Source organism: Macrobrachium nipponense, chromosome 12 (genome assembly GCF_015104395.2).
Source record: "Macrobrachium nipponense isolate FS-2020 chromosome 12, ASM1510439v2, whole genome shotgun sequence".
NCBI lineage: Eukaryota > Metazoa > Arthropoda > Malacostraca > Decapoda > Palaemonidae > Macrobrachium > Macrobrachium nipponense.
The window spans coordinates 69,271,079-69,283,446 of record NC_087205.1 but is presented as its reverse complement, the minus strand read 5'-3'; the positions used below and the strand labels follow the sequence as shown (position 1 = coordinate 69,283,446).

General features: G+C 37.5%; 1 protein-coding gene across 1 annotated transcript in view; it reads right to left on the bottom strand.

The window, feature by feature from the left end:
• Positions 1 to 12,368, bottom strand: part of LOC135224587 (iron-sulfur cluster assembly enzyme ISCU-like) — a 244,126-nt gene that overhangs the window by 215,111 nt on the left and 16,647 nt on the right. The window contains exon 2 of the mRNA XM_064263721.1: positions 5,608 to 5,832. Coding sequence (XP_064119791.1) covers positions 5,608 to 5,832 — 225 coding nt within the window. The remainder of the gene's footprint in view (positions 1 to 5,607; positions 5,833 to 12,368) is intronic.

The window sequence follows — 12,368 nt, the reverse complement described above, 5'->3', positions numbered from 1 at the left end:
AATAGGAGATTGTGGTTGTACTTATACATATAAAAAAGAGAGTAATAGTAGTGCAGAAGATAGAGGCAATTTGAAAAGCTATTAGATATGCTACTAGAATACAACATTCACAATAAATAAATCACCTGCCAACAAGAAAGGAAAATACTTTAGACCTAGTATTTGTGAACGAGATGAATTATGTTAAAGAATAATAGTTTATAATGCGAATATTTCAGACATAATGTCATAGAATTAACAGTTCATTCCAAAGCAAGTGAAAATAGAGATAAGCAAGAAATGAAAAAGTGGGAAGATATGGAAAATACAACTTCTACAGTAAAAATATAAAATGGTCAGAAATTAATGAAGAATTAAACAAAGATTGGGATAACATTTTCGTAAGTGATGACATAAGGGTAAATACGGAGATATTATATAAAATATTGGAGAAAATAGTGGAAAAATATATACCGAAGAAGAAAAGTAAAACATCATTCATGCATACCAAGAGACAGAAGGATCTTGTTCCAGAAAATCAGAAAGTGGAAAAAGGCTCTTGCAAAAAGAAAAAATGCATGGAAAGTTATAGAACTAAAAAGTAAGATAGAAAATGCAGAACAAAAGATTATACAATCAAAAGAAAATGAAAAACGGGACTTGGAAGAAAAACCCTATTAAATATCAAGCAAACCCCAAGCTATTATACTCATATGCGAAGAAGATGAATAAAAGAAGAATAGAAAAATAGGCCCTCTGAGAATTGAAGGGAGATTAACGAATGAAAAAAAGGAAATTTGCAACATACTGGCAGAACGATATAAGAGAGAATTCACCCCTAGAATAGATAAATGAAGATAATGATATAGAAGTAAGGGATGAAAATAGTGAATATTTAGCTGACATAGATATTAATGAAGCTGATATTGTGCAGGGCTATTAATGAAAATTAAAATTAAAAATGGAGCTGCTGCAGGGCTGATGGAATTCCTGCTATTTTGTTAAAGAAAGTAGTTCATTCTATCGCAAGCCACTTGCAATATTATTAAGACAAAGTGTAGATACAGGCAAGATTTATGATGAGCACAAATTAGCATATATTACCCCTACTTTCAAAAGTGGATCAAGACTAGAGGCAAGTAATTATAGGCCTGTGAGTCTAACATCACATATTATGAAAGTGTATGAAAGGGTAATGAAGAAAAATATTATGAAACATTTAATAAAAAATAATTTGTTTAATAAAGGACAACATGGTTCGTACCGGAAAAAAGTACACAAACCCAACTGTTAGTCCACCGTGAGAAACATATTCAAAATATGAAAAGCGGAAATGAAACAGATGTGGTTTATTTAGACTTTGCAAAAGCTTTTGATAAAGTAGACATAATATATTACCGAAGAAAATTAGAAAACACAATATCGTGGATAAAGTAGGAAGATGGTTAAAAGAATTTTGTACACAACAGAAAACAGATAGTTATTGCAAACGACGAGAAATCGGATGAGTCAAGGTAATATCCGGTGTGCCGCAAGGTACGGTGTTACTGCATACTGTTTGTTATTATGATTGAAGACATAGACAATAATGTGAAGGATTCGGTAGTGGAGTAGTTTTCGCAGATGACACAAGAATAAGTAGAGAAATTACTTGTGATGAAGATAGGAACGCTCTACAAAGAGACCTTACAAAGTATATGATTGGGCAGAGGTAAATAGGATGGTATTTAACTCTGATAAATTTGAATCAATAAATTATGGAGACAGAGAAAGAAAGCTATATTGCATATAAGGGACCTAATAATGAGACCAATCACAAATAAGGAAGCAGTTAAAGACCTTGGTGTGATGATGAATAGGAACATGTTATGCAATGATCAAATAGCAACTCTGTTGGCAAAATGTAAAGCAAAAGGGGAATGTTGTTACGGCACTTCAAAACAAGAAAAGCTGAACACATGATTATGCTTTATAAAACATATGTTCGTAGTCCACTTGAATATTGCAATATGATATGGTACCCACACTATCAAAAGGATATTCGCACAAACTAGAGAGTGTACAAAGGTTCCATTTACAGCTAGAATAGAAGAAGTTAAGGACCTAGACTACTGGGAAAGACTACAATTCTTAAAATTATATAGTCTAGAAAGGAGAGAGAACGCTACATGATAATTCAGGCATGGAAAAACAGATAGAAGGAATAGCAGAAAATATCATGGAACTAAAAATATCAGAAAGAGCAAGCAGAGGTAGATTAATAGTGCCCAAAACTATACCAGGAAAAATAAGGAAAGCACACAGGACATTAATCCACTAACACAACCAGCATCGATAATGCAGCGTCCTATTCAATGCGTTGCCAATCTCATCTGACGGCAAATATATCAGGAGTGAGCCGTAGATGTGTTTAAGAATTAAGCTCGAAACAAATATCTAAACTGCATCCCAGACCATCCAAGATTGGAAGATGCAAAATATACCGGAAGATGTACTAGCAACTCTCTGGTAGACATTAGAGGTACCTCACACTGAGGGACCTGGGGCAACCCGAACAAGATGTAAGGTCTGTAAGGTAAGGTCTCTCTCCACACAAGATACTAGCATGCGCTAGTGGTAACTCTCGCCCTCTGTTTGGGCTGGAAGTGTATGTATAAGTACTATATCTTTAAGGACATTACTACATTTTATGGTAAAATAATAATATACAGTACTAGTTTACATATAATATTACGTTTAATGAGATTAAACAGTAACAATAACATTTTCTCTCTCTCTCTCTCTCTCTCTCTCTCTCTCTCTCTCTCTCTCTCCTCTCTCTCTGCTATTGGCTGTTTATATATTTCTAATGGTAAAATGTTTAAGATTACTTTAAAATGATATTAATAATACCAATTCAATGGTATATTTGATGTAGAATAATACTTTAAGTAGACATTTGGTATTTGTGATTTCACTTCCCTTGTAAAAAGAAAATGGATGTCTCAAATAGTAACAGTATGAAAGAAAACATGCATGACTGAATACTTATGGGGGGACTGAATTATTTTCACATGCATAACTAAGTCATTCAGTACGTACATAGTATGTACTATTTATGTATAAACATAAAATGTAAGATTTACTTTAAAATAGTATTAATAATATTTCAAAGATTAATATGAACCATAATAGGATATTTTATGTATATTTGATGAAGGATGGTCTTTAAGGGATACTTTGGTGTTTGCATGTTCAAGATAGTTAATGAGCATTTTAGAGGAGGGTTCCAAACATTCGCGGATTCTAACTATTTGCGGGGGGGGGGGGGGGGGGGTGGGTGTCTGGTACGCATCCCCCGCGAATACGGGGGGGCCACTGTAATTCATTGTTTATAGGTCAATTTAGCTTTTCTGGGCTTAGCCCGTGTTGCTCTGTGAAATGTATCCTTGATCCTCATTTCTAAGGCATAAATATTGCTATATATACCAGAGAAAAAGAGGGAGGGGGAGGGACGAGTCCCTAAACCCTGTAGTAAGGCGGCTGGGTACGGTATGCCTGAGCACCGAGTGTGTCCCCCTCCCTCCCCAAGGACACGCCTCCTCACCTATGTAGACTCGGATAGGCTAGCTGAGTAGTGAGCGAGTCATCACCCCACCGAGGTGGGTGAGTGGGTAGGTAGGGGGGAGAGGGGAAGGGAGGTGGGTAAAAGGGTGGCTCGTACGCAATCAACTGGAAACCTTCTCAGCCGGGTGAACAGACACGCGGTGTGAAAGACCAGTCGATCAAGGTGAGGCCTATAGGCCAACCCAAAGCTGCGAAACATAGCAACACAAAATAATGTCAATATAATAATAATAATGAGATAGCTGACTAGCCTAAAACGGGGGTGGAAAGATGAAGTAATAAAAAGGATGAGAGAAAGATATGTCCTGGAATGGCTAGGCTAATCGCAAATCTGACGATTTGGGTGTGTTAGCCTTGGCATTCACGCGGCTAGTCAGTATGCCATAACGAAAGGATAGGGGGCAGGCGACTAGGGAGCGGGAGGACAAAAATACGAAGGAACAAGGTCCAAACGTGAGGAATGAGGGACATAACTTCTACCAACAGAGAATCGAGATCTGACTAGGCTAGGCTAAGATCCGAAACATGCGGTCGTAGCGATACAACCCCCGTGAAGGGCTAGGATGTATAAAACCAAGCTAACTGCATTAAAAATGAATGAATTATATAGATAAGAGAAAATACGTACTGCTAAACATCTGATGCCCAGATGGTATAGGGGACCAAATGGAGCATGTGAAACCGCCATGCAGACGATGAGTCGGGAGAAGGCGGCGCGGGAACAATGATGCTCTCGCTACCTCACTTCTAAGACTCAAAAAACGATGGAGATCTTCATAAATGAGATCTAAAACCTTAAAAGCAGTACTTAACTTGGATGCAGAAGCTTGAGCCATCTTGGATCAGGAAAAATTCCAAACAAGAACGAAAAGCACAGCACAGAACAAAAATGCGTGTGACGCTAACGATGCTATCGAAAGGAATGACGCCAGAGACGCTCACTGTAGTAGTAGCGGGTAGCGGGGCTTTGGTTCGGCTCCTCTGTAGACGGGGGATTTTGGCAGAGAAGGAAGCTAATTGGCAAGGGACCTCTGGTAGTGGTTTCCACTCACTCTTTTACTATACTGACACCTTTATTAAAAGGTGAGCGAGCCAGAATATTCTGGCACTATTGTTTCTCTTTTTTCTCTGGTATATATAGCAATATTTAAGCCTTCGAAATGAGGATCAAGGATAAATTTCACTGGGCGACACGGGTCATTGCCCAGAAATAGATTTTTCCTCCGTCAAAATCCCTTTATTATGAAATTTATTGAGGTGTTTTTTGAGGGCTTGGAACGGATTAGCCCTTTTACATGTAAAATGCGGTCCAAGATACAAAAAGCTCATGATACGAAGGCCGCCTTGGAACGGATTAATTTCGTATCTCGAGGTACCACTGTAGATATAATCCAAAATGGTGACGAAAGTCGACTGCAACAACAAACCCAATTCCATGCAACTAATAACTAGTTTAGTTAGTAAAACAGTAGTCAACAAATTCTGAAGGTTATCTCAGAGCAATCCCAACAACTGCAAGATTAACAGCGCTCCTACCACTAGCTAGAACTAGCATCAATTAGTACTACTTGGATGGGTTAAAATTTCTGTATTTCAATAAATGTTTCACTTCATTTTAAAAACAGCAAGAAAATATTAAAACTTATGATTTAAAATTACAGTCACAAGAAAAACATCTTAAAATTATGATTATTCTCAAGGGTTATACAAGTTTTAATAATTGGTACAATTTACCAAAACTCAGTGTTTCAATTAGACAGGTTTTGCAAATCAAATCTCAGTTTTTCAATTAGACAGTGTTTGCAAATAAAATCTCAATGTTTTAATTAGACAGGCTGTGCAATATTTTTACAACTCTTTCTTCCAATAACTTAGATGATTACTTCGTCAGCAACATGAATAAATTAAAAATTCTTTAAAAGATTGCTACAAAAAACTATATACATAGTATGGTCAAAATATAAGAAAAAAAAATTAAAAACATACACTTCCTGCAAGGTAAAACGGGTTGTGAGTACTTACCGACTTCCCTTTGATCCATTCTGTTGCTAGGGATGATGAAGCAATGGCAGAGCCACAGCCAAAAGTTTTGAATTTTGCATCTATTATTTTGCCATTTTCATCTACCTTCACTTGAAGCTTCATAACATCACCACAGGCAGGGGCTCCAACCAAGCCTGTTCCAACATTTACTTCATTTTTATCGAGAGAGCCAACATTTCGTGGATTTTCATAGTGATCAATAACCTATGAGAAAACAAAGAAATGGGTAATAATAATAAATATTGTATACAATAAGCAATAAAAGTACAGCCCATGTGACATGTAAATATAAATACAGTACAGCTGATGTGACATGCTAATTTGAACAGTATGCAAATACTTCATTTAGTATTTATTTATTAAAGTAGTACTTACCTCTCCATTATATAGCCTTTCCTTCTGCACCAGTGTGATAGTTTGTTTGTATGTTTGAAAAATTGCAAACCAAAAATGAGAACACCTCCTATCCATCTACTTAGCCCACCTTCCACCAGGAGGCATTTAAGTACAAACAATTGCAGCTGGTAAGTCTACTTATGTCCACTTTGAATGTGGAGAGGTATGGAGGGCAAATTGCATAATGGAGAGGTAAGTATTTAAAAAAAATATATACTAAAGTAGTATTTGTATTTTTAAATGACGTTTACCCCTTACCATATATACATAGTTGATTCCCACAATTGAAAAAGGTGGGTGACAAAGAGGAAATCAGCTAAAACTTAAAGGCTACTTAGTAATAAAATATGTACAAAAAAAGTGCTTGTTTGCCCCGTGAATTCAATCCATTCTGCAGGAGAGGGATAGGGTTACCAAGCCAAAACCCTGCAGGGCCAACGATGGATAACTATTAAGGATACAATTTAGCATGAAAGTCCTTAACCAAAGAGCAGTTAAAAAGACATTGCACTCCTACTCTCTGGAAGCTATGGCTTCTGAACACTACAAACATTCTTTACATCAACTTTAATATCTTTGATGCAATTTGGACAAAATCTTTAAGTCTTTACTGGACCCACAAAGGTGTCAAGCTTCTCAGGTTCTAGTGATTCCAAGCTTGGTAAAGAGACTGTTGAAAAGCACAAGCAACCTATCCTCTTGCCAAAGAAAAGTGGAAAACTAGGGGTTAACCAATGATCATGCACCAGAGATGAAAGCAAAGATTACAATACTTGATGGTGGAAGAACAACAGCTAACTGTACTGAACTGAGAAGCTACTGCCAAGGGTTGAAAACTCCTCTTTAGTCATTGGAAACAAAACCACTATCTCCGGCTCAAAAGGAGGATACATTTTGGTTGAAAGTCTGTCAGCTCAAAAAGAAAGTTCCTGAGTCACTGAGGAATCAAAATTGAAACAGCAATTAACTGTTTAAAGAAAAAACTTCCACAACTGCATAAGGAGTTAAAATCCCAAAAGCAGAATGTTGCAAGACTACTAATAAAGGCAACTACCTGCGATCTCTTGAAACCATTTCCAAAGTTTATGAAAATTGTGGTACATCACTTAGTATTTATTAGCTTTCTCTTAACTTTCTGAAATCACCTCACAGGCTCAAATACATGCACAAGTATAATACTGTACTGTGCTAACACAAGGTACTTGGTACTACTGTATGATCATGCATAGGATCAGAGTGAAACTGACGATAATTTTTGCTATTTACCAATAACTACCTCAATCATAGAAATTAACATTGTCAATTGTCAACTGACATCACCACATAAATTACATCTTAGTGCTGAATTTGGTAATAGATTGCTAGGATGCAAATTCCTTATGCATGAGGGAACTGTACAGTAACAATGAGTATCTTACTGGGGAAATATTATTCAAGAATTTGAACTATATATTGTGATTCACCCATGTAATGATGGGCATCTTTTATTTGCAGTCTTAATTACTTCTTGAAAAATTAGATACATGCAGTATATGTACATACAATAATTTTTATTAAGGTAGACATGCTTACTATTTCTTCTTGAAGGCTGTGTGCCTTCAAGTCCACTTTCCAATATTCTCTGATGCATCTAGGTCCCATTAATACAGAAGAGGCTCCAGACTGCGAAGCGGAGTCAAGGGTAGAGGATTCCGAGGAGGTAGAGTAACTAGACCAGATTCCAACCAGTAAAATCTCCCAGGTAGGGGGGAGACTGTACTTGTTCAAAGGTTGATGGACCTTCAGTCCATGGACCCACAGTTTAATATCAAAAGGTCTAGGCTGGAAGTGGGAGAAGGGCCCTCCCACTCCAGTCAACTTCTTTCAAAAAACCAACAGAGGACCTCTTAGAATATACAAAGGATCTTCTTCAGAAACGTGCCATAAGAGGGTGAAGAGCATAAGATTCCAAGCACGATTGTTCAGTGTCCCAAAGAAGGACTCGAACAAAAGAAGAGTAATCCTGGACTTGTCTCGGCTGAATTCCTACATTCACTGCGACAAGTTCCATATGCTGACAATTTCACAGGTACGGACCTTACTTCCCCATGGGGCCGTCACCACCTCTATAGATCTTACAGACGCTTACTACCACGTTCCAATAACCAGAAACTTCTCTCCATACCAAGGATTTAGGCTAGGCAAGAAAGGACGCTTTTAGTAGCCTACCTGGACGATTGGTTATTTTGGGAAGAATGTCGAAGATCAACATTCAAAGTTCTAAAAATTTCTAAAAAATTTCTAGGATTTCAGGTGAATATGGCCAAATCCAACTGACTCCACAAATCCCAGTTTCAATGGTTAGGAATTCAGTGGGACCTGAAGAAACACAAGCTATCTCTGCCACCCAAAAAGGTCAAAGAAATAGTGAAAGCTATAAAACGCGTTGTAACAAAATGACGGTCATCTCGAAGGGAACAGGAGAGAATCCTAGGCTCCCTTCAATTTACATCAGTGACAGATGTCTTATTAAAAACCAGATTAAAAGATATCAATCAGGTCTGGAGATCAAGAGCCAGTCTCAAACTCAGAGACGAAGTTTTAAGAATTCCAGACATTCTGAAAAAGAGACTTGTTCCATGGACAAAACAACAGAACCTATCCAAATCAGTTAACGTTCAATTTCCTCCCCCATCTTTGATCATCCACACAGATGCATCCCTGAGTGGCTGGGAGGGATATTCTCCCCTCAAAAAAGTTCGAGGGACATAGTCACAAACATTCAGTCAATTCCACATAAATGTATTGGAAGTGATGGCAGTGTTCCTGACATTGAGAAAATTACAGCCGTCCAAGAAGATCCACATTCAAGTTGTATCGGACAGTCTTGCAGTCGTCCATTGCATAAACAGAAGAGGTCCCAAATCCAACAAATTGAATCATGTAATGATAACAATATTCCTATTAGTTGACCTGCTTTGTAGCTCCCAACATAGACAACAATGCTTTCGCGATCGATGCAATGTCTCTGAATTGGAACAGGTGGGAAAGGATTTATCTCTTTCCACCAGTGAACCTCCTATTGAAGGTATTTCACAAGCTACAATTATTCAAAGACCAGTTGGCACTAGTGGCACCCAATTGGCCGAAGAGCAATTGGTACCCACTTATCATGGAGATGAAACTCAAACCTCAAAAGACTCCATCCTCGAAATTAACACAGACAGTACAAACGTGGACTGTGTCAGCTTCCTCAAGAATTCTGAATGCCCTAACTTTATGGACTTCATAAAGTTTGCGGCACAAGATGAAACGAATGTAGATCCGTTAAACGTTGTATTTGTAGAATCGGATAAAATAGATTCTACTAGACAATATGACTCAACAGTTAAAAAACTAGCTGTTTTTAAATGGTAACAATGTACAAGAAATGGATAAGAATCTTACAATTTCTTTCTTTAGATCATTACATGAGAAAGGCTTAGCTGCCAGTACTATTACCACAATTAAATCTGCCCTAAGAAAGATTTTCAAATAGGTTTCGATATTAATTTATCAGACACATACTTCTCATCTATTCCAAAAGCATGTGCTCGTTTGAGACCAATCAACCGTCCTCAATCGATATCATGGTTCTTAAATGATGTCCTTAAACTGGCATCATATTTCGATAATGATAACTGCTCTTTATGCAGCAATACTAAGAAAAACATTGTTTTTAGTAGCTCTGGCCTCGGGTGTGCTAGAATATCTGAATTATCAGCACTTTCTAGAAATCCAGGACGCGTGGAATTCCTCAATCTGGGTGAAAATTTTACCTTTCACCAGATAAGACAATTTTTTTTTAGGCAAAAAAATGAGGATCCACAGAATAAGGTGGACTCCTTGGGAAATTATTCCTCCTCCAAAAGATGAATCATTATGTCCAGTTCATACACTTAAAACATTTATGACCAGAACATCTCAAATAACAATGTGCTCTCTTTCATTAGTCGAAAAGGGGGTACGATAACTTTAAGAGGAATTAGACAACAGATTCTTTATTTATTTATTAAACAAAGCCAACCTAGATTCAGTTCCACATGTCCATGATATCCGAGCAGTGACCACCTCAACTAATTCTTTTCAAAATATGAAGTTGAAGACCTAAAAAAGTACACAGGTTGAAAGTTCCCAAAGATGCTCAAGCGCCACTATTTTTAAAAATTTTTTAAAGGCCCTTGAATTTTCAATAGTGGCAGCTGGTATTATGGTGGTTCCTGAAGAACAGGCTGATGGTTCTCCTTAGAAACCTTTGAATAGACTATTCCTTTAACTATCTCCCTCTGCATGACCCTTCTACCTGCATGACTCGCTTACACTCCCACTATACCTTGTTTCTGGACCGGGTGAACGTTTGTTGTCGATCGCGTTACCGAATTAGTATATAATATTACATATATGTAATTAACATTGCTATTGAGTATTAGTATATTACTTTGATTGGTCTGTGTGATACATGTTCGTGATCAATAACTTCATATTTTGTACAATTTTGTTATTGTATATGTATTAATATTATGGTTATGGATATATTAAGAAATTATTTCTTACAAATAATAAGTTGAGATATAATACTAAGAGTAAGTTAAGATATAATGTTAAGATTAAATAGTAAAAATATTAATAATTCTTACTCTAAATATCATTAACCTGGTTTTATATATTTTATACTCAAACTTGTACGTATAGCATTCTCTGGTATGTTTTCATAGGGCGACACAGGTCGACACCAGAAAAGGGATTTTGACGTAGGAAAAATCTATTTCTGGGGGAAGACCTGTGTCGCCCTATGAACCCTAGCCCTATTAACATTTCTTCCCACCCTGACTAATCCAAGTTTGTAAATCGAATCAGGAATGCAAGTTGGCGCTGGGGTAGTAGTAATAGTGGCGAGTGTGGAAGAGTAGTGGGATTCCGTTGTAACGAATCACACCAAAAGAGAGGGATTTTGACAGGGAATCATCTAAATGGCAGAAACCCTGTGGTCTGTGGTAACACAGCGCCCCTATTCTATACCGACACCCCTTGGGTGATCGTGCTGGGGGTAGTAACCTCAGCATAACTTTGTTAGCTTTTTTCTCTGGTATACGTAAGAGCTATTTATACTGGGAAAAATGAATAACATGATATTGTTATTATACAATAAAGTTTTATACATACTTACCTGGCAGATATATACTTAGCTATTTGACTCCGTCGTCCGACAGAAATTCGAATTTCGCGCACACGCTACCTGTAGGTCAGGTGATCTACTTACCTGCCGCTGGGTGGCAGGACTAGGAACCATCCCCATGTTCTATCATATTTTTTCTATACCGCCTGTCTCCTGAGGGGAGGTAGGGTGGGTATAATTTTGTATATATCTGCCAGGTAAGTATGTATAAAAACTTTATTGTATAATAACAATATCATTTTTATACATTTAACTTACCTGTCAGATATATACTTAGCTGCTTCACACATTGGAGGTGGGAAAGAGACAGCTAAATATAGAATCAAACAGGAATCACAACTATCGTTGTAGGTAATAAATAAATAAAACCTTGGTTCCTACCTGTTTAGACTGAAGACTTCATGAATAGAATACAGGAGTCTAGACAGTCTCAAGAGCCTCAGCGAGATATTGATCTACGTATGGCTAAGAGTTCTTGTGGTTCTGCCAAAGGGGTCTTACCCGCTTACTTGGTAGATCCTGGAAGGACTACGTCAATGGGTGCTTATCCACTTACTTGACAAGACCTTATACAAGGAGCACAACATCGATCCCGATCACCTCAAACCTATCTGTTAGTTCTAAGATTGCAAGAAGTTATCCCCTAACCTCTTGCAAACGACCACAAACTCGAAACACAAACATTCGTACAGTAAAGTACAAAAAATAAAAATAAAATTTAAAAAAAATGTTTGTACAATCTAGTCAGTAAGACGTCTCTTGATTCCCCCACTGATCCAAGCTCGGACGTCCGTGAGCCAGCAAGCATACTAATCAGCAGAAAAAAAACCAATCAACTCGTCTCAGGTGGATCTATGTACTATCAAAATTTTGAACAAATCAAATTTTTCTAAGGATCGTTATGTGCTCCCAGCCCCAGCACTGTATCGGCTGATACAAAAAGGACCCAGAGAGAAACACTTTTCATATGTTACTTTAACGTCCTTGAGATAGTGCGATGCGAACACTGAATTACACACCTCCAGTAAGTCGCATCCACAATGTCTTTTAAAGACATGTTCTTCTGAAATGCTAATGAAGTGGCTTACCGCTCTAACCTCATGAGCTTCACTCGGAGAGTCCTGAAAGAGTCTTCAGTGCAGTCATTATG